Source organism: Mycetomoellerius zeteki, unplaced genomic scaffold (assembly GCF_001594055.1).
Source record: "Mycetomoellerius zeteki isolate Tzet28-1 unplaced genomic scaffold, Tzet1.0 scaffold311, whole genome shotgun sequence".
NCBI lineage: Eukaryota > Metazoa > Arthropoda > Insecta > Hymenoptera > Formicidae > Mycetomoellerius > Mycetomoellerius zeteki.
The window spans coordinates 384,086-408,200 of NW_017257296.1; the positions used below are offsets into that span (position 1 = coordinate 384,086).

Consider the following 24,115-nt stretch of genomic DNA (forward strand, 5'->3'; position numbering starts at 1 on the left):
TTTGTAAAAAAATAAGTTTTTTATTATATACAGCATCGAAATATAAATTTCTTTGTTAACCGATTAAACGTTATTTACACAGATTGAAATGTGTAATTTCTACTTTAATTTCTATTAAAAATTCTCCTTTTTATTTATATGAAACTAAAAAGAAGATGAACGTTTTAATCACTTTGTTAACGGGCGGGGAGAAATTCGTGGCTACGTCACTGCGACGCAGCGTCTATCGCATCTTTCGCGATTCTCTTCACATCGTTCGCGTCAGTTCAGTCACGATACGGTAACGTACAGTATGGAGCTTGGACTTGCTTTCAACATTCGTAATTCGATCTCGACTCGCACGGAACAAGCAAGGTTTGTTATCGTTACACCAGCTTCAAGGGCGCCCATTGATAGTCATAATATTCATTCCATTTCAGCCTTCTCATATCCCTGATAAAAAAAAAGTTGATAGAGGACGATAGAAAAAAAATCCTATTGTTTTGAATATGGAATCTGGTTTGTGAATTCACTAATTTAAATCAGATCGTAGGATTGTTTGCGAAATTGCGAATTTTCATTCTTTCGTCTATTTGCGAAGTGAAAGGCTGCGTTTGGCGCGCATTTTTCGACGCACGTTTTAAGCGTTTGCGTGATATCAGCCGCGAGCCCGCGAGGAATCGAGGTGGAGAGTGGTGATATCAACGAGCAAACTGTCATTCCACCCACTCCTTTACAACTCCCTAGTCCCTACTCCGGACTGTGACCCCCGCGTCGTAGCCGCGCACCTCCTCTTTCCTCATGCGTCATCAACCAAGCTCCCCCACTCCCCGTAATTTCCCGTCAGTATGGCGCCCGCGTTTAAATTCAACGGTTGGAAATAAAGGATACTCCCATCTCGTTGTGTTGCAGAGCATTGCAGAGCGTCTGCGTAAGGGTGGTCGTTCCGATCATTCGTTCGGTGTCTTTCTAAGAGTCTTTACCATTCACCTCAGCGGTGGCGATTGTGTGAACGAAATTTCGATCGAGAGCTAACAAGCTTTAGACGCATAAACACGCCAAAGAACAATGGAGCCCTTCGTCCAGGTAGGGATTCTGCTTTTTATTCGTCTTCTTGCTAAGTTAGACGCCTCACGATAGGGATACTGGCACGTACCGTGACGTAGTTATGATTATATTTCACGGATTGTATTTCACGATTTATATCTACGTGTAAATTCTCTTTTATTGCTCATTATTTATTAATTAATGAAAATTTTTACTATAAAAGTAATGTATTATTTTTTAGAGTTATGGTGATCATACGCCTTTATTTTAGATAGCTGTCCTTTAGATTTATCTGTTTCTTCAAAACTTAATTTTGTCCTTTATTTTTCAATATTGTCCTTTACTGTCTTTTATTTTGACATTACGGGAAATTCTTTTCTGTGAGAAAACCCAGCTTAAAGTTGAAATACTTGAAGTTTTACACAAAATGTAATTTTGAAATGAATTATTTAGAAATTTATGATTTGTTTTAAAATGACAATTTAAAAAAAATACGTTCCTCAGAAAAGTATCATTAAAAGCCTTCTTTATATTTGTTAAAAATATATATAAATACATAATATATAAATATAATATAATAAAAATATGTTATAAAATATATAAATATATATAAATACAATTTGTTTTCGATATCTATATTTCTTAATTTTTTAAATTAAATTTATTCAAACTAAAGTTGTTTTCATTTTTATTATTTTGAACCTTTTATCATTTTAGATTAAGGATTTGTTCCAATACAGTCGAATCAGTTTTTAAATTATCAGAAAACTGTGCATTATTTCAATTTGATATTGTGCAATAAAATTTTACAAAGCACAGGTTCATGACAGTCACAAACTGATTTGAAAACATGTAGGAACAAAGCCCTAAAATTTTCAGATCTATTCTTTATTTTCTTTAAGAAAATATAATCACTGTAGGCATGATGTAATATTAATCATTGAGATTGCTATTATTATTAAATCTATAATATATAAATGTTCTATAATACTTGCGCCATTATGATAGAATTGCATACCGTAATGTAGATTATGATACAAATGTTTTTATAATATAAATTATTTTTTTGCGATATTATAATCTAACATACATTGATTATTGACAAATAGCGTATGTTGGAACGAGCTAAAGCCAGGAGAGAGAAACTGGATGAGAAGTTGTCAAATGCAGGACATAATGTTAAAAAAAAGCGGAGCCCTTTGAAAAATGCTTTGTTAGAACAAGCTACAGGTAATATTTTTAGGATTTATTTTATAAGCATTTATATATGAAATTTTAATAGTCACAGTTAAAAGTATGTTTGAAATACATTAAGATAAAATCTATAGCTATTAGCTTTTTATTTGTTAAAAGAAATATCCTATTTAGCAGTAGCAAATGAAACTCCAGCTAAATCACCAATCAAAGCAGTTGGAGTTAGTGCACTTTCTCCTACCAAGTCTCCACGTAAATCTCCTATAAGTAATATTGCATCACCGAATAATGAACAAGAAAACAAGGAGAACAGTGACTTTCAAATTCATATGCGATCTAAGTTACACAGACTTGGAAAATTGTATTCTGGTAAGCAGTATTTAAAAATAAGGTGTTGAACATTGTACTAAACTTTAAGTTAAAGTCCTAACTCTTTTGAATAGTATAAGCTTAAATATTACTCTGAATCTCTCCGTTCGGTTACTCCCACACAATTCATACAGAGCACTCCCACACAAGCTGTTTCAAAACTTGTTTCTAACACTTATACATGAGTATGTTTATGTCTGAATATACACAGCATATATATAATATACATGATTATACTTTTTCGTTCTATATTTCAAACTTTTTTTGAAGAATTATATTACAATTTATGTTAAAAAAATTTATTCTATTAAATTTTTTTTACGTTTCTAAATATAATATACAAAATTAAAAAAAAAAATTATTGATGTTTATATAGATTAACGTTTATTGATGTTTGTATAGATAAATTAGTTATTTTTAATATTTATATTTATGGACAACAAAAAAAATTAATGTTTTTTTCTTTGACAGATGATAACAATCACGAATTAAGTTCACCTATACATCGAACAGAAGAAAAATTCACTGCAGAAGAAAGTAGCGAGGATTGTAAACCAGTTAAGAGAGGTGCTAGACTTGACAGATTAGCAGCTTTAGCTTCAACAATTAATAATTGGGAGGATGATTTATCTCATCCAAACTTAACTAGTTCCAAGGTATTTTGTAATACTTGGCTTACAAGTTTTTTCTTCTTATTTTAGGCTTTTGGCCTATGTTACACCTCTCATATGCTTGTGGTGCGCACGCTGATTATTCAATTGAGCATGTAGAATATACAGTTTTAATCCGATTCCGAACGGAAATATTTTGGTTCCCAGGGTCAAACCTGGGACCTCTGGCATGATAGACTAGTGCGCTGTTTACCATGTCATGCTCGCGTTCACAAGTTTTTTTATTTTAATAAAATGATGTATTAAGTAATCTGCATATCCTGTATTATAATATACAAATTATTTTATAGATCAAACCTGGAAATAGTAAAGCAGAAAAAATACAAGCAAAGTTTAATGAACAAGTTAGAAATGGATCGGAGTCACAACCAGGCACAAGTGAAAGTAACAAATGGAAGAGCAAAGATTCAAGTCCAATCAAACAATTAAAATGGGATAAAAATGTGTTAGAAAATTTGGTAAAAAACATATTATAATTTTATTCTTAAAAATGAAAGACTAAAGCTTCGTAAAATTTTCTATATTTATATTTATATTTGTATTAAATATGTAAAGTGCGTTAGATTTTTTATATTGTTATATTTTCGTTCTCTGTTGTTTTTATGTCTTTGAAAGAGAAGTAACGATTGAACGATCACATTTGGATAGTTAAAAATATTTACAGGAGGCTCAAGGCTTTAGTCGTACAAAAAGCAATTCTCGTCTTGTGTATGACTATAAGCATTGTTCCCAGGAATCAAACGCTGTCACAAGTTTATCACCTAACAAGAGCTCTGCTTACCAGCAGGCGGAGAAGAAACATATTTTGCCTATTAAGTTTGACGGTTCACCAAGAGGCAAGAAAACGGAAAGTGATGCCAATGTGATCGCAAGTCCAGCTAACTCTTCTAGAAGCAACGATAGTAAAGTTTCTAATACTCCTGAAAATATTAAAAACCCGAATACTACTAGCAGTTCTCGATTACCGTCGAGAACAGGATTTAATGGCTCGCCAAAGACCTTGGTCCAACCATCAGGTTCGGTGTTAAGTAAGGCATCGATATTTGAAGCTAAGAACACAGAGATGAAGGCGAAAGATCCTGCTCAAATGTCGCTCGCCGAAAGAATGGCGTTTTTCGAGCGAAATAAGGGAGAAGCATTAATACCTAAAGCACCGCTTACAATGTCGATACCGCCTAAGAAGTTACAAGAAAAAGATAAACAAGGATCTAATGCGGGTATATATAGTTTTTAATTATAAAAATTTATCCTCATACGATTTAGAATATCTAACAATAATAATAATAATAATAATATAATAATCAGGATTGGGTAGTGCTAAGTTAAAAAGTTAAGTTATAAAGTTAAAAAGTTAATTAATTTTAATTTAACTTAGTTACATTTTAGAGTCTTAATTTTTTAACTTAACTTAGTTACATTTTATCGATAACTATTATCTTTTAGTTTATCTTTTTCGAAATTAACTCTCAGACACAATGCGAGGGGATAATGAGTATATAATTTAGTAACTTTATGTCTTATATTGTATAACCGTTAGTTGTAAACAAAAATAATCAGTAATTCTTTAATGAATATGCTGTGAGAAAGAAAAAATACAAAAAATTATGTAAAATTAAATTTTTTCTTTCTTTTTGGTTGTTTGTTCGGACCAAATTTAACTTTTAACTTTTCAATTACTTTTTTTTAAATAACTTCTAATTCAATTAATTTCATTAATATATTAACTTAATATATTAACTTGTATTTTAACCCTAGCTATACACACTTTTTTTACCCTTGATATACACACTTGGGTCCCTGGGATCCAATCCATATTTGTTAACGTAACTTTCGTAAAAATGGATATTTTATTTAATTTTTTTTCAATCATCGGAGAATTGATTAAGGAACAAGGCCATAATGTCATAAAAATCGATAGAATTAAGAAGCTTTGAGATATGTAGGTTCAAAGAAAAAAAAATACGAAAAAATCTCGATTTAGCAAATTGCATTGGGGTTTCTGGAACCGCAATGTGTATAGCTGGGATTAACTAAGCTAAATTTTCAAGCCTAACTAACTTAGCTTAGTTTATAAAAAACATTAACTTACCCAATCCTGATAATAATAATAATAATAATAATAATAGTAATAATAATAGTAATAGTAATAATAGAGAAATGTTAAGTTATAAAGTTATGAGATAAACGCCTAATGAGATAGTGACGTTTTTGCTAAATGAATAGCTAATGAATCTTATCTGTTGATTCCACCATGAATTTATTGCTCTTAGGTTGAAAACTATTTAGTGGAAAATGTCTGTAGTCGTAAAAAAGACAGATTAGAATTTGGATGTCTTCAAGTTTCATTGAGATGAGTCTTTAAACCTTGTTTATTATTTAATAAGTAAATCTTCATGTAGTGATAGAGTAAGATTGTATTAATAGAAAAATACGGGTTATGTTGCTTGATTACAGAAGTTAGATTTGATGATCGTAAAAATGATCATAAGGCGTGGAACTCGTAATATGAGATACTCCGGGTACTTCTAATACAAAGTAACCTATGCTCCTATGTCCGAATGACAATCGTTGCTGAAGTATGAATGTTATAAATAATGTGTGCAATAATGAAAAGGATAAGCGGAATTAACATCAAGTGCCTGCGATTCTTGGTTCCAACGAAAACGAATCTTAGATACAATGTATCTCATGCTCATTTTGTGCACACATTGGTTGTGTTTGTTTGTATTTTAAAAATATTAAATAAAGTTTTTTAATTGCAATACTGATGTACTTTGCGCTTTATTCGATTTCTCGGAGTATCTCATATTATGAATACAATCTTTTGACTTTGTGATTTGTTCATTTTTTATATTTCTTTAATTTTCAGAAAAAATAGTATTTAGATTAAATTTTACATATCATATAATATAACAGTATCTTAAAGCTTATTAATTTCTCTTTAAAATGACTTATTATTGTTTTAAATTCTGTCCATACACTTCCAGTATTCACTTCTAAAATGAATTTGGTATCTCATAATAGGGACATTTCTTCTAATAATATTTCATTCTTTAGATTCATCTCCAATGAACAATCGAAACGTCGATATTCCGGGCAGAACAGTTCTGGAGCAACGTGCGATATTCGAACAAGGCAACAAAGTAGAAGAAATGGAAAATCGCATTTTACAAGCTACTTTTGCAGAGAGACAGCGTGAATTAGGCATGTTGCGCTCCCGGTTTAATACCAATAAGGAGGTAGCTCGTGCTGCCGCTGGCTCTTGCATTCGAACGAGCGAAAGTAGCGAAGGCAAATCATCATCGCCAAAGAATTCGCCCGTTTGTCCGGTAAAGCCAACTCCTGCTCCGGTAAGATTAAGTTATTTTATGCTTAAAAGAGTAGCATAAAATTTTTACTGTGTGATATAGTAAATTGTATATTTTATTTATTAAATATAGGATCATATTGTTCAGCCGCCGCCGCCGCCACCGCCATTACCAGAAATTATATCGTATCACTCTAAATCATCTCCAGTAAAAAGACAAGGTACATAAAAAGAACATTTTTCTTGCACTGCGCTTTTTCTGTTGTAACACTTAAAATTATAAGTCGTTTCTTTTTAGTTGTTGGAAGCCCACCCAAAGTTCAACATTTAAATGCAACATCTGACATTAAACGTATCCGCGTGTGTCCACCAAAACCAGGATCTCTGTATCCTAATCTGTCGGAAATAGAAATTACTGAAAGCGAGAGTGATACGGAATACACTGTCGATAGTAGCGAACCTGTAACAGCTACTCTCGACGACGAAACAGAAACAGAAACGGAAACCGAGACGGAAACTGAAGCTGATTATTATATCCGAGTAATATAAAAATAAATAATAAAAATTGAAAAACTTTTACATTTAATATATCAAAAACAAAAAGCAAAAATCTTTTTACATGTAATATTTTTGAAAAGAAATATTTTATGCATTCTTCAATTCTTTACAGCATGATGAAACTGACCAAGAAAGTGATAAGGAAAGCGTACAAAATTCATCTTTCGGGCGTATGAGTTTTGGACGCAGTATTTTACATGAGTTCGATGAACGTTCGTTGTTTAACAAAAAGGTATACAAAGACTTAATCGTAACGCAGTATACAGATTATACACATCAGATATACTTACGTGTTTTTTAATATTACAATTATAGAGATGCATAGAACCGGATCCTGATAGTATTACATCAGACATTTCGGTACTAGATGAAATGGATCAATATTTGGATGAATGTCTTGATGAAGACATTTATCCAAATTCTGATGCAGTTCATCGAGAATTCAATAATGACGTGAAGGAGGAAGGTCCCACGCCTCCTAAAATAAATAAAGGCGGCGAAAGTCCATCGATGAGGTACAATAGTTTCAAGTACAGTCATTTGTATACTTCGATTTTTATCGAAAATATCTTTCTTGCTCCTTCATTTATTTAAAAAAAATTGTTTAAATAAAACTGTTCTTAATTTCACAGATATCGTTCGCCTTTAAAAGATTCGGATAAACTAGAAGATGGTGACAAGCGCGTATCATTAGTACGCACAGTTAGTGCGTATAGACGACAACAATCTCAAGTAAGTTGTTCAATATCATAATTGATACAGACAAAGAATAATAACATGATTATTACTGAATTTCAGTTGGCTAAAATTAATTCAGCTGCAAGACACGAAACAGGATCAAATTCAATTTTTGATACAGAGAAACACGAAGATGAATCCATATTGGTGCAAATGAAAGTGAAAAAGTTATTGGACGAAGTTGTTATAACACAACAAAAAAAGATAGAAGAAGCTAGTAAAGCGTTAAATTTGTGTCACTCCACTGTCGAATTTAACGGTTCTAGTGAGCATGTTGGAGGCGAATGGGCTCTGCTTGTCGCTAGTAAGTTTTTATTTTTATATGATATGAGTTTTACATATAAATTAGATATTAATAAAATTGAATATTAATATTAATACGTATAAAACTTAAATATTGCTACTAAATGTGAAAAATGTCTATTTTCTATTTAGCTCACAAACGCCAAGCTGCGTTAAATGAAGTACAGAGGTTGAAACGAGAAGGCACTCTGAGACCTGTCAAGGCAGGCTCGCCGGAAGTGCAGGGGAGTGGATCATTAACTATTTCTGCTATTACGTTACCGCTCAGGCAAGAATATTTCCGAAATATGGGCATGAGTAAGTGATTACAATGTGGTCAAGTTTTACATTATTTTTTATATAAAACAGAACTATTGAAATAACCAATATTAAACATAATAATTTTGCAATTTGTTGCAGATACATATCTTCATTGTGTCTGCTTGATGTATTACTTAGGGGAAGTTTTTGCTACTCAAGCAGCGACTGCTGAACCAGGCGATTCGTGCATCCGTTTTACTTCAATGTTGAAACTTGATAATTTGCACAGTGATTTCAAGATTCTTGTTGAAGTATATACCTTTCAGACGCAACCAAAATATTTGCCACATGAAAAGAAATATCATATCAGTCATACTGTAAAAGTAAGTTTAAAGCAAGTTCCTTCCTTGCTTTTCTCTGATAAAATATATTATAAATACACAAGAACAGTTTGATTTAATGTTGAATCCATTTGCAGGCGGTCAATAAGACACCAAAGAAAAGGAATCAGTTTATAATGCCAGACATACAGAGCCCAGCAGGTCCAACTGCAATCAGATCACCGGCTTTCAAATTATCGGGGACAACATCCCTTACCCTCGATGATATAAATCACGACCAACTTACTTTGCTCGGGGTACGTATATTAATTCTCTAGTATAATTAAGACTTGTAATGTCAGTATGTGTGTAATCTTTGCATACTTAATGTGCACTTTCCGTTCAGATCTCGTCACATTCTCCACTAGAAGGACACCTGCGAATGCGTATATCGCGTAAACTCTCGGTGTCAGTGGAGTATCGTGGATTTTTGACACTCTTTGAAGAGATTACAAATTTAGGTGCTTGGCGTCGAAGATGGTGTTGGCTTAAAGACGCTAAGCTTTATTATTGGGCACATCTTGAGGACGAACACAAGAAAAGTCCAATAGGACATATCGATTTGGAGGGTAACTTTTGAACTTTCGACTAACCCAATTTCTACATTATATCTATATTGATTATTATTGACTTAATTTTTGTGATATTGCAGACGTTATTACAAAGCACGTACAATTTATAAATCGAGAGAAATATGCTCGTCCTTACACATTTTTACTCGAGATATCGAGACCTGTACAACCTGGAGATACTAATAGTCTCATTATGAAGACAGATGGAAAGGAAACCATAATTGAGTATGTATAGTTGTCTTCTGATTCTATCACAATACAAAAATGTGCTCTTGAGTTAGAATACAATTTTTTTTAATCCTCTGTTCACAGGCACTTTTTATTAGCTGATACGAGAGAAAAAGGATTGGAATGGATGTCTAAATTGAATAAAACTCTAAGCTTAATTAGAGCTTGGGGAAGTTCAGTTTACAAAGCTTAAATCAAGATTAAACGTTAATTTCGAGCAACGTATTCATGTACGTATAGATCGATTTTGATAACAGACATGCATATGCATACTTGTAAATGATGCATCGCTCATCGAAACGTAGAATAAAATACTTTGTTTATAATACTTTACAAGAAAAAGAAAAATGTATAAGATAATAGCGAATGTATACTACGTTTGGCCGCTTAAAAATTTTCATGTATGATATTATTTGTGTTGCAAATAATTAATTGTTTTAATATAAATATTCGAATGAATTGATTTCATTTTTAATCGTGGACACAATCTATACAATGCTTCATTAAACTTTAATAGCTATTTTAAAATTAATAGCTATTTAAAAATCAGAATTTCAAAGCAAGCTTTCATAAAGTCTATCATGTATTAAATTTTTAGTGCATATTCTCGTATTTTTTGAAATTGTAAAATCTATTTACATATGATGAGAAACAAATCTCTTACTGGGAGGACTTTCAGCTTTATTGTAATCGTATTTCAGTATTGTTCAGTCGTATAGTTGCATAATTATACCACCTACGATATAACGTTTAATCACGATTAACTTTTTGAATACTTGATTACGTATGTTTATCAAATAGCTACATAATTTCAATGTTCAACATTATTTCGATAAAATATACATTAAAGAAATTGTACATAGGCTAATATAGGAAATTAGTATTTACTGATGTAATTAAGAGATATTTATGTATGTAAAGTTATGAGCTTAATATTAATACTAGCAATAATATTAATACTAATAATTATATATAATCTGACTAATAATTATTATTACATCGAACTTGATGCGCTGATATTTTTTTAATATGAATATGCACATACACAACTAACATTTTCCACCTTGTGTAATCAATTAAATATATTTTTTTATACCGTAAAGATCTATTCTTGTTCTTATCTTAAAATTCGTTTTAAACGATTTGTACTTTGCATCGAATTTTTGAGTGAAATTTATATGTTTAATAAAATACATGATATAAAAAGTCATAAATATAAATTTCTATCTTGAAATTTGGATGCGAATTGCTGATTGGTTGAAAGGCTTTATTAGTTATATGGAAAGCACGCGACATGGTAAATAGTCACAGGGAGGTTTCAGTATGTATACAAGTTTATTTGAACGAATTGTTTTCTGTTATAGATATACATATAGATACGTGTATAAAAAAGAAAGAGGTTGCGCCAGGGAGGAACCGCAGATATCGCGGTGCTCAATGAGTGCTGCATTGTCGCCTCGCTAGAAAGATAGAATTACGAACAGGACGTCTCTCGTTCAAAACGTTTACTAGCAGTTTCAGGAAACTGTATAATACATATTGTCGGTTGCAAGTAAGCACGTGTTTCACTCGTTGAAGACTTCAATGCGTTTCGTAAGTCGTGATGTTATGTGATATTCGTGAATATTTTTTACGTTAATTGTAAGAGAAAATCGAAGAGGAAAAAAATATTGAGCGAAATAATTTTGTTAATTCTACTCGTAATTTTATCTATACTATTCGCCGACGTGCTGCACTGTCCAAAAAATTATTCTTGGTTTTGGAGCAAAGACGACGCAAAAGTGTTAATAAATTAGTCCAATTGTCAATTTTAAGAAATGCATCTTTTTCGCTTTGTAAAATACCACAATTGATATCACGAAACTCGCGAAAACGAATCGGCTAGAGAAGAACGATTGCGCAGAAGATCGATCGTTCTCTAACTAGCGACTGACATCAACTCTGCCATTCGCATCGATGTGAATCGCGTGCCTTGCAGTGTCATACGATTAGAAATATCCTAATTCGTGTATAATCACACGAGCGTGTATGTCGACGACTTAAGGTGATGTAACTTCAGTCCTCAAGTCCGCTTACTTTGCGACGAGATTGATAGTCGGATGGAATCCGTTTTCATCTGCGGTGTAATCAACCCTGCAATTACAGAGAGGGTGTTCAAAGAGCTACAACGTTCCCGAACGATGCAAACATTCAATATAAAGACATTACTTTCGAATTTGTAATCATTTTTGCAATCCTAAAGGCCACTTTAGACGATCCGTAATTCGTGTCAGGGTTCAGGATAGAATTCAATTTGTAATCCTATGTGCCATGCAATACGAAAGATACTTGATGAAATCATAACCAACAATCCCACACATAGAAAAAATCCATAAAAATTTAATTATTAAAAACTTAGATAATCTATATAATTCAAATTCATATCTTACATTCTTACAATCTTTTTGCAAATAAACATAACAAAAAATTGTAAGAATGTAAAATATAAATTTGAATTATATAAATTACCTAAGTTTTTAATAATTAAATATTAAATTTTTGTGGATTCTAGACTGTGATTTAAATGCATAGAATCAAGTATATAAAATAGATCTTGACATTTTGAAATAATCTTTAGCTTTAGAAGAATCAGAACACTTACACATAAGGAAGAATACAAAAATACACGTAAAAAAAGAATACAAATGACAAATAGAATCCTATCCAATTATAGGTCGTCTAAGTAGTTTTGTAGTGATTTCGCGTACCTATACGTGTGTCCGTCCGGCGCGATGAAACTGAAGCTACCAACGACGCTGAGGGCCTCGTTTTCGGTGCCCTCGTTCTTCAACTCTGCCGTCTCCTCCCTCTTCTGACCGTCGCTCTGCTCATAACTGAAGTGATATCCACCTACCCCTATGTTGTTCACCTCCTCCTGGTTCACGATTGTGATATCATTCGGATTAGATTGCGGCGCCGCGAGAACGCCGGCTATGAGCGCCAGAATAACGAACACCTGCGTGACGAAGAGAGAAGCAAGAAAATCATTTCGTTGAAGAAGACAAGAACGAGATCGTTCTTTGTCGCGTTGACTTCTATTAAATTAATCAAATGTCTTTTATTGTAACCATGCATATTTAATTTTGTTTTATCTCAAGGTATCCTTTATAGAAATTTAATCTTGGAAGATAGTGATTTAAATTACTTATTTTGAATATTTAAAGCTGTTGTTCAGTATGATTGTTCAGTACTTTTAATATTCAAAATAAATAATTTTTAGTCTTAAATTGAGCAGTTTTATTGTAACCATGCATATTTAATTTTGTTTTATCTCAAGGTATCCTTTATAGAAATTTAATCTTGGAAGATAGTGATTTAAATTACTTATTTTGAATATTTAAAGCTGTTGTTCAGTATGATTGTTCAGTACTTTTAATATTCAAAATAAATAATTTCTAGTCTTAAATTGACCAGTTTTATTGTAACCATACATATTTAATTTTGTTTTATCTCAAGGTATCCTTTATAGAAATTTAATCTTGGAAGATAGTGATTTAAATTACTTATTTTGAATATTTAAAGCTGTTGTTCAGTATGATTGTTCAGTACTTTTAATATTCAAAATAAATAATTTCTAATCTTAAATTGGCCACAGTATTAGATTGGATCTTTAAGTAATTAATGTTAGGGTAAACATTTTATTCGAATGAATTATTGATAATGGATCTCTGCCAGGAACATGCGGCAGTAGTGTTGGAAATTCGGTCTTTTCTCGGAATCTGACCTTTAGACGACCAGCATTAGATTATTACGAAATTAAATCGAGATATATCGTTTGCACGGAGAAAACGACGGGTTGACTTCTTCGGATACATACAAAGTGTCGCAGATTTCAATAATTTCGATTACCTAAAAATAATTGCTCATTAAGTGATCAATAATTTCGATCACATAGAAACGATTGCTTATTGAATGATTGAATCATTTCGAGTTTTTTCGAATTATGTAATATCATAAAATGAAAATTTCTCGCGAACTAGATGGAATAAGTAAACGTAAATTCTACAGACCACTTAAAACTTGATCCGAAATTTTAGAATTTCAATTTGAGATCTGTTTAATTAATACTTGGAATATTAAAAATTTGTTGTCAGATTCTGGAAAAAAAAAGATAGACGTGTACTCCAGATTGATTATCGAAATTGTAGCCTTTCTGCGACACCCTGTAGATGTTCTCCCGTAGCGAACGGAGTGTAATTTCACGCGCGCACAAATGTCACAAAATCCTCTTCACTTTCACTGTTGCGCAAAAATTGGGTGGCTCCGTTTCGGAAGACCCAGCTTGAAAATATCGGCGGTAACCCTCACGATTCAGTCCCTCCCCGAAAGGCCTAAAGAAGAGGCGCACGATCGCTCTTCGTTGACAGATATCAATGTATCTCGAATATATATCTCTATCTTTCTTCTAGGATCGCCACCCACCGTCTTCATCGCGCCAGGTTTTCTCTCGTGGTCGAACGATCTGCGAACGATCCCGAATGCGGCCCTTCGTCCTTAAACGACGACCGATTCGTAGATACCGAGGATCCTTCGGTGCATCTGCCTTTATATAAGCAGAAAATCGCGGTGCCGTGTTGCACATCCCCCCACCTGCATGTGCAACAGCAACAACAGCCCCCAACGGATTCGCGGATGAGTCTCTCCCGCAAATGCAAGATGCATCTGTGATCTGATGACGCGGTCGCCGTTAGACGCTGCCTATTTACGGACTATATCTTTCTTTTCACCATTGCGAACGCACGCCGCGATTTAAATTTGCTAATTGAATCACTTGGTTTTACAAAAGACTTTACTGCAAGATATACTAAAATTTTTACAAAATTCATATTTTCAAAAAACGGAATCTTAGAATAAATTATTTTTCCTAAAATAATGAATGATTACTTTTCTTATCCGCAGATTCTTCGTACAACTCGTCAATTATTTATTTATCCTAAATCTATCAGAAATTAATATATGTCGGAACAATCTTCTACAAATTTAATACGAGATATTACTATACACACATTCTACACTTTAGATAGGAGAATGCAATAAAAAAGTCTTATATTGAAATAATAAATTTTACATTTTTATAATTTGTAATTATACGAAACTTAACAAATTATAATTATTTTTAAATATATACGTACGTATAATATGTATGTATATTGTATATATAAGTAGATTTATTTAATTACATTTAGTTATAAAATTTACAATAAAAAATAAGATAGCTTTCGGCAGTTTCTGTCTTTCGTAAATTCGCAATGTTGCTGCATCACGCTTCAATGCGATTCCGTATTAATCTTCGAAGCGCACGTTAGAATAATAGAGAAATGCAAATTTCATTATAATTGGCAGCAATCAGCAGTAATTTGCTTAGAGTTGACACTAACGAATGGCAGAATAACGGCAGCTCCCTCACAGTTAATATTATTCGCATATAATCGTAATCATTACCGAGAATCCCGACATAGGCGTATAATATACATGTGTCCCGACGATAGATATAAATAAGCCAAACAAATGCGATTTAAAATAATGAGCTTATTATATAAGCCATTAATTTTCCACGCGTAAATAAAAATGCCATTTACTCAGTGTGCTCACCGAGGACGATGAAGGCGAGACGGAATCTATAACGACGTTCCTCTACCTTGTCTTACGGCGTTAATGGTATTTACCAGGGTTGGATAGTGCTAAATTAAAAAGATAAAAGTTAAGTTAAAGAGTTAAAAAGTTAATTAATTTTAACTTAACTTAGTTACATTTTAGACTTTTTAACTTAATTTAGTTACATTTAATAGGTAACTATTAACTTTTAATTTGATTTTTTTTTTTTTAAGTTAATCCTCAGACACAATGTGAGAGAATAATGAGTATATAATTTAGTAATTTTATATTGTATAATCGTTACTTGTGAACAAAAAAAATCAGATTCTTTAATAAATATGCTGTGAGAAAGGAAAAATACACAAAATTATGTAAAATGGTCACACTTTTCCTTTTTCTTTTTTTTTTTAGTTGTTCGTTCGGACCAAATTTAACTTTTAACTTTTCAACTACTTTTTTTATTAACTTAACTTTTAATTCAATTAATTTCATTATGGATTAACTTGTATTTTAATTAAGTTAAATTTTCGGGGCTGTTAACTTTAACTTAACTAAATTTAAAAAAAAGTTAACTTACCCAACCCTGGTATTTATCAATGCAAGGAATTATCACGCGACGTTTGTGCGTTTACGACGTGCATGCTGTTAATGTGCTCACCTACGAGCATTTACAACAACCGTGCACAATTATATTTTAAATTAGACGATGCATTGTAGGAAGAAGATGCCTTCTACATTGTGTTGGTGCGTTTATGCGTTGCGCAACGTCCCTTTCATTTCCGACCCCGGGAATACGCTCGCGTATTTATTTGTATGCATCCACTTGTCCGCTGTTCATTCAGGTGCATCGCGAAATGATTTTCCGTGGCAGGAATCCGCGAATCATTGTCAAGGGCGAATCATTGACTCAGCTATACACAAAGGCAATTGTTCCCGTTCTCATATTACAATGCGACGTCTTCAATCGCCGCGTATGATCTTTATCCATCTCGCGTTAGCGCGATAAGTTCAGGCTGATTTTATGAATTAACCGTCTCTTCTTGTCCCCCTGAAACTTGTCATTGAATTCGAAGTGCTTATGAACTTTCCTCGCATTATATGTAAAGGTGTAACGATGAGACTGTTATCGTCGTATATGTATTGAATATAATACTCGATGGATTCTCATCTCTTACGCGAATAATGAGTCAATTCTAAGCAGAATCGCGTAAGACTCGTAATATGTTCTCGTAAAACTTGTAAGAACTTATGACTAGTATTCTAATTTTATGCGAATGTATCGTAAAACGTATGATTATTTGTAAATATCTACGATTTCTTGTAAATTTTATGGCTAGTAAGAAGCTGTCTGCAAAAATATTGTATAAAGGTATAAGCACTTAAAAATTTTTACAAATCTTACAGGAATATGTTACGAGCCTTACGATTCTGCTTAGAATTTAGGTTTTAGTCTACAATAGAAGTCGTAGCGTTCGTAGGATTTTATTTAACCCTTCATGGTCACACTGGGTCAAAATGATCCGAGCATTTTGTGAAAAATTTAATTTTAACACTAAAAAATCGTGAACATGTATTAGAATTTAGCGTGAAAGACGATGTATATGTAACTTTTACGCTAAATTCTATTTTTTTAGTGTTAAAATTAAATTTTTCATAAAAACGCCACTGCTTCATTTTCTTAAAGAATGAAATTATATATTGTATTTTTTTTAAATCATTGCAACTAATACTATCGATTTGGTAACACTTTAAAGATGGGTCGGGTCATTTTAACCCAGAGTAACCATCGTGTGGCTTTTTAGAAGTGTGACTATGAAGGGTTAAATCGTAGAAAATTAATAACAATCGAATATAAGAAAAATAATCGATGAATGGTTAATTTTCTACGCGCGACTTAAGATCCTACGACCGCTACGACTTCTGTTGTAGACCCCGTATTAATCATAGGCCAGTTTGTTTTTATTCCAAAACCATCTTAATGTCTTAAGATGCTAATACGATTCTGAGAAAGTCGCATTAGCGTTTTAAAATATTACTTATGCCCGTATTTATAGTCAGGCCTTATATTTAAGCTTCCTTAAATTTATCTTCAGATGCTCTACGAATTATTTCATTGACTACTGAGCATCTAAAAATCAATTTAAGTACAAGGTCTGACTATGAATACGGGCCTTAGGACAGTGTTAAAATAATTGAACTGACTATGAACACCAGCCAGAGAGCCGTATTAGTAAGACATTAGGCCTATTCTTTTTGGCTGAACTTTTGCCAAAACAACAATTCATATTTCTCCTTCTTCTTTCCTCCTGAAGAAAAAAAGGAAGAAAAATGAACTAGTGCAAAAGTTCAGCTAAAAAAAACAGACCTATTATACTTTAGACGGTGATCTTGCAAACTTTAAGATCCGCATCTTTCTATTCTCGGCTGCGGATTTGCGACCCTCTTTCATTTCTCTTTTCTGTTTCTTTCTTTTTATGTAGGAGGTGCAATTCGAACAAGGCCACGGTCGCGTACGGGATGCGTTCATCTGCAGCTCGCGTGCCATCTTCTTCGTTCGATCTCGATCCGAAAATGTGAAAGCCGAAACTCCCCGTAGCGCGCGGATTTCTACGCGCGGGTTTCATCGCGCTAGCCGTAGGCGACGTTACATTACGCGCGGCCGAAACGTCCTTGGTCATTGTGACATTTGGTTTTCTCGAAGTTGTACGCGCGCCGGAGGAAAGTTGGTGACGTAACTACCGGTGACCTTGCCATTTCAGAAGATGCGACGGCGAAACGCTTGAAGAGGATGCCTCCGGCCACCGCATCTTCTCTCCCGTTGGTATTTGTTTTCTTTCTCCCTCCTTCCTCTCTCTTATTATTTCCTTTTCTCTTTCTCTCTTCGGCGAGACATTTTTCTGCTTCTTTATACGGCATCTAATCTTCAGACATCTGCCAATATCGCCGTCATTGACATCAGAAATATTTTTAACGTATTTTATACCAAAACAATTTACAATTTATTTATTTTTTTTTTTTGCTTTAGAATATATTATTTTATTGCTACACAGATAGATAACGGTGTTTCTCGTTAGAGTGAGAGAATTTCAGCAAGATAACGAAGATATCGTAACAATCGAATGCATTACGATTGCATTTGCCTGAGTTCTTTTCCTTAGACGGACAATGTTCGACGTAACGTGGTTTACCTGTCGCTCCGATGCAAAAACGTCAGTGTCGTACAGGTCTCTGACATTCTAATGTCGAAACGGCTTCCATCTTTTCGTCTTTACGCTTTTTGTACGTGAGAAAGTCAGTGCTCGTCACGATTCGCGACCGTAAACGCAGACTCCGATGATTATGCATCGATTATGCAAAGATCACGAAGAAGATGAGTCTCCTCTCTCTTTCTCTCTCTCTCTCTCTCTCTCCTCCCCTCCCTCTCTCTCTTTCTTTCTTAAATTCCACGACCCATTTATATATGACGAATATGACGAAAAATTTGCGATTATCAATTTAAAAAACTTCAAATATATCGCATATCACTTTGTAACAATTATATCGTTTATTAATTATCTATTAATTATCCTTCGAGCAAGCGTTTTCAATTTTTGGCATTTCACAACTTTTACAAAGCATTTTGAAAATCACGATTTCTCTATACATCACTGTGTGTCAAAAGTCAATATTCGCGCATATATACATGTACACATTATACACATCTAGAAATTTTCAGAGGCATAAGCGAATTTACAATCGTACGATGTTGTTGCCAGTACAATGAGTAGTATCTTTTAAAAACGTGGAGTATCTAATTGCATGCGTAAGCAATAGCCATTTTATTTTACTTTTGTATAAGAAGGCTTATTTGCTTTCTTGCGTCATCACAGAGACGATGCACCTGTTAGAAGAGTTGCGATTCGCTATTTAATTAATCATCTGTTACATGATTTTGCTTCATTAGTGTCATCGTGAGACGCTTGTGATTAATCAAGCAACACACAAGATTTAAATCTTGAGATGAGGAACCGAAAACTATACAAAAATCAGTTTTTTTTATTGAAGTAGTCAAGGAAGGTTGAATACAATCTAGACAACATGCATGTCTAAAAGATGTTATAAAGATGTCTTTTGGGACATGCATGTCTAAAAGATATATAAAAGACATCATAAAGACATCTTCTAAACATTGCGTGTTGTCTAAGAAGTTAGTTTTGCATCGAGTCTAAATGCTAAAGACCCGCACTAAAAAAAATGAACAAAACTTAAGGTTTAGAAAAAAGCGATTGGCAAATTTCGCATTATCATGCAAAAGATTAAGTTACTACCAAATCTCATTAACTTTAATAACGTATCACGAGACAGCGTGAAATACATAGTTGCAAGCGATATATTGAAATGTCAACTAAAGACGTCGCACATTTCCATAGAGAACGAATTTCACCCTCCTTTGGAAGGGGGGAACAGGGTCGATAATGAATGATTTACGAGGGGGCGGTGCGCAGATAGTATATTGCGAATCACGCAATAAGGGACCTTTTCTGCCTTAGCTAGGCATCACATGCGGAGTTACAACCTTAAATTCCAAGTAAGGACGCACGATGTTAAATTCCAGGCAAACCTATCTGTTGAAATGTCTATAAAATGCATTCTAGTCGAAATTATGCAATATAGACTTCTAGGCAATAAAACACATACTTAGCACCAATACGTTTTGTGGAACGTTTTCACGTGAAAAGTCTCAAAAAATCTTGGAAATATCTAGGCATAATCGCAAATTTAATTTACTAATTTTTGTATCAAAGATTATAAATTTGATAATTAAATCTTATTATATAATCTATTGTATATATTTTCAAAAAATATTCATATTTTTTCAAACAATCAATTTCTGTCATCTTTAAAAAAATTTATTAATCTCTCGTAAAGCATAATGACAGAGACTAAATAAATAAATTTTTATTAGCCCTAAAAAAATAACGCATACAATTTTTTTATTTAGAGGTTTGTTAAACGCCAATGAAAGATTCATATTTAATTACTGATTGAATGCCCATCGTTCGGAGTGTTCCAGTAAAATTTACGCGTGAAGCAGTTTTTCTTTAATGGATCATTGACATCATTTTCGGTTTTTCAACATCACTTTTAACACGCTAATGCAAGGTCGTGACAGGTGGTTGGGTATACATTCAATAATACCCGAAGAATCGACGGCGTACCATTTGCGTGCACATTAGACGCGTTGTAAATATAGTTCTTAGGATCAATTTACCGAGACAATTCAAAAAGAGAGAGAGAGAGAAAGAGAGAGAGAGAGAATAAGAGAGACCTGGAGCTTGCGATGGTGAACCCGACTTCCAAGGACGTTGCAATAAGTACACAGCCTGGCGTGTTCGCGCAGAGCCGCATCTCTCGATGAGACAAAGAAAAAAAGGAAGACTCGCGAAAGCGAGTAAATGTCAACGAGTTGACCAGCTCTTTCTCTCCTTCTCTTTTTAACCCGCCGCTTCGTGCTCGTTTCGCTCGTGCATCGTGAATATCGCACGCTGGCAATATGCTCGCGACAGATGCGACGTCGTGACGTGATCTCTTCTTACGCACCGGCGACGATATTGCGCTCATTGTATAATGCTTTCATTATTCTGTCGAATCTACGACAACGCAGATTTAAACTTTAGAATCTATTCAATTTTGTAATTCTATTATAATTTATAAATTACTCAATTATTAAATGACATTTATTTTAAAGACATTTATTGAAATAGATATTTTAAATATGTTTTAAATATTTATTTAAAAAGATATTTAAATGGAGAAAAAGATTTTATTTAAAATACTTTGTAAAAATAAGTTTAACACAGGTTAAATTAAATATATATTATAAATTATGTTGTTATAATCACGGTTGCCAGGTCTCCAGATTTCGACTGGAGATTCCAGTTTTCGAGACCAATCTCCAGTTCTCCAGCAGACGGGAAAAATCTCCAGTTTTTCGCTCACGTTGGGTATTTATTAATTGCATATTTAAATTACGTGGAAATTAATAAGAAAGTCTGTGATTATGTTCGCAGTTTATATTATTTTACGAATAATAAAAAAATTTGTAATTCTGTTCGCACTGTATGTAATTATTGTAATAATTGTAATTATTGTAATAATAATAAAAAGGTCTCTGTGATCGTGTTGACACTTTATGTCGGTCAAATATTAATGACAAAAAAGTCTGTAACAGTGGTCGTAAAACACGAATTAAATCCTGCACCTTTTCTTTCTCTTTTTTTTTAATGAAACAATCGGCAGGCCTCCAGTCGAAATATGAAATCTCCAGCGTATGGACCTTCGGGCCCCAGCCGTACAGTGCTCGGGACCTGACAACCGCGATTGTAATACATAAAATGTGACGTATAACAAATTAAAATTTTATTGTGTACTTAAAACATATTTAAAATATTTATTTCAAAATGTGTCTTTTTAACATCATTCAAAAATATGTTTTAAAAGACATATTTTGCTATATAAAATAATATAATTTTTGCTAATCTTGATTGAAATATTTCGCTCTTTGTCGGGTGCAGGAGCGACAGAAACAACACGTTCCTCTTCTCGATCGCGCAACTGACTGCAAAGGTCGGTCGTCGCGATCGGCAAGCCACGTGAGAAACTGCGAGAAGTACTCTCGCGTGCTCTATTCGATCGATATTGTCCCAGAGTCTCAAATGTCGAACGAGTTTGCATTTCCGCAGACATGATTGCATGTCGCCGGATGCAAAATGAGGCGAGCATAATAATATCATAAGAATAATATTATCATGATCTTATTTGTCACTTATAAGTTCATTTTTAGATATTAAATGCGGGGTGCATATCAATTACACACGAGCCAATTGCGCACAAGCCAATCAGAGAGCTAGAAAGAAAATATAAAAAAATTTTAGAAGTCGCTGTGATTGGCCCCAGACAGCACCGAATATTTATGATAAATATTTATTAATGTTCATTTTTTAAAATGTTATATAGATATTTAATATATATTTTATATAAAGTTTTATTCGAAATATTATTAAAATATAGACTAAATATTTATGATAAATATAAATAAATATTTCTAATAAGTATTTTTTACTTTGATTATAATCTCATTATAAGTCTCATTAAGTATTTTCATAGCATTTACTACAACATTTACAATAAATATTTCATAATATTTGTAATAAATGTTTATGATCTGTGCAATCTAAGATCACAAAAATATATTTACAAAATATTTAAAATAAATCTTATAAATATTTATAAATATTTTGTAAATATTTTGTAAATATTGCGTGCTGTCTGGGGCAGTGGACAATTGCAACAGTGTGCAAGTGAACCATTCCCTCAAATGCGTCATGATGAGGTCCTGTGATATCATTATGACTTTATTATGACTCTGCGTTCCACCTGGGAGAATTCACGAAGGGAGATTAAATGCGATTGTATATGTCGCGTTGTCCTCAATGATAAATCCGCGTCTGTTTGTGTCACGGTACATTTTCACGTGAGAGCACGGTTCATTCGCTCCGCCAGTCTCTTTGAGGAAAAGTTCACGGGGGTCCCGGCAGATTATCGGCAATAATGAATGCGAGCTGCCTGCGCAGCACTGCTTCTAAGAAATTGAGGAGGCAGTAGGTAATTGATAATTTTCCGACGTCGAGCGTTCCTTCTCGTGACCTTCTGCACGTGCAGAAATCTACGTGCGTTTTATCGCGTACGAATTAATAGATGTGCAGTTTCCTCCACTTTACTTCGAAGATAAAAATTGGGAGTAATACTGATAAAAATATCGCGACTACTAATTTAATAAGACACTCTCTGGAGTTGACTAAAATCTGTAACATAATTATTAACGCTGTTATAAGAGTCCTTTAATTTATGTTAATTAAAAGGTAATAATTTCAAGGAACCAAAATGACATAATACTAAGAATATTTTAATAAGAATTATCCAAATTTTTGCAAATTAACATAAAAAATTGAATTATTTGACACTTTTGACAAAGAAATGTAATTGAGTGGATTTATAATAGATCCATCGTCAACTCTGAAAGATTAATTTAATAATTTTTCTATAAAACCAAATTAGGAGTCATAAATCCTGCGTTATATATATATAAAAATTCTTTTGGCTACATTCTAGCCAAACCGGCTTGGGACTTACCGAAAACATTGACATATTTAACGCTAATCAGGAATGAGAAAGCATTCTTCGTAACTTTAGCTTATCCTTGACCATAATAGTTCGCTTCCGCCGCAGAAATAAATCCGCGCTTCCAGGAGCTCTGAGGGTCCAATCCATATTTTTTGCCGTCTACCTTTTGTTGATTGCGTGGCTGGATTTAAATTTACATCAGGTGCGAAGTAGAAGGGAAGAATCTGCATTTTTGATCATGTAACGTTCCAGCATCGATCTTTTCCTGAAGATAAGCTATTGTTTGCTTCATTCGGCATGTAAATCTCCGCGATAAGTGGCACAGCGTGAGTTTTCCGGATCGCCTTACGAAAGAAGAATCGCGTGCGAGCGCAATTATCTCGTGATTCGATTATCTCTTTTTGCGATTTTGTTATTCACGTTACAAAGCTTTGTCTTCTCATACATCAATGTCTCGTTAAACCCACGCTCTGTAGCTCTCTCTTGTCAGATTTTTAAATAAAATTTTGTGTATAATTTTATATGTCATATACTTTGTATTTCATATGTATGTATTTCTAATTGTTTTTAAATGTGTTCATAAATATACAGCATATAAAATTAAAAAATATCCAAAGCACACAAAGAACACAAGTCATCACGACATCATAATGACGTCAATTAGTAATAATTTATTAAGTTGTTTTAACGTTATCGTGACTTGGTGTTTTGCTTGGGTAGAATTTTATTTCT

The 24,115-nt window shown here is 33.2% G+C and overlaps 2 protein-coding genes across 2 annotated transcripts; one reads left to right on the top strand and one right to left on the bottom strand.

Annotated features, from left to right (window-relative positions):
• Nucleotides 1–273: 273 nt before the first annotated feature.
• On the top strand, nucleotides 274–9,967 carry LOC108724871 (actin-binding protein anillin). Its single transcript, XM_018451554.1, has 20 exons — nucleotides 274–354; nucleotides 892–1,065; nucleotides 2,136–2,256; nucleotides 2,395–2,589; nucleotides 3,061–3,245; nucleotides 3,551–3,718; nucleotides 3,925–4,477; nucleotides 6,318–6,610; nucleotides 6,701–6,788; nucleotides 6,866–7,107; nucleotides 7,238–7,357; nucleotides 7,441–7,640; nucleotides 7,758–7,857; nucleotides 7,924–8,167; nucleotides 8,299–8,463; nucleotides 8,566–8,789; nucleotides 8,885–9,043; nucleotides 9,133–9,355; nucleotides 9,439–9,583; nucleotides 9,671–9,967. Exons 2-20 carry the CDS (start codon nucleotides 1,048–1,050, stop codon nucleotides 9,777–9,779), a joined length of 3,552 nt encoding a protein of 1,183 aa, XP_018307056.1. The 5' UTR covers nucleotides 274–354; nucleotides 892–1,047; the 3' UTR covers nucleotides 9,780–9,967.
• A 935-nt stretch (nucleotides 9,968–10,902) lies between these two features.
• On the bottom strand, nucleotides 10,903–14,154 carry LOC108724872 (cuticular protein 28). The gene is made up of 3 exons (XM_018451555.1): nucleotides 14,048–14,154; nucleotides 12,334–12,581; nucleotides 10,903–11,719 (listed from the first exon to the last, which is right to left on the bottom strand). The coding sequence occupies exons 1-3, from the start codon at nucleotides 14,054–14,056 to the stop codon at nucleotides 11,659–11,661; spliced, it is 318 nt and encodes a 105-aa protein (XP_018307057.1). The 5' UTR covers nucleotides 14,057–14,154; the 3' UTR covers nucleotides 10,903–11,658.
• Between the last annotated feature and the right edge of the window lie 9,961 nt (nucleotides 14,155–24,115).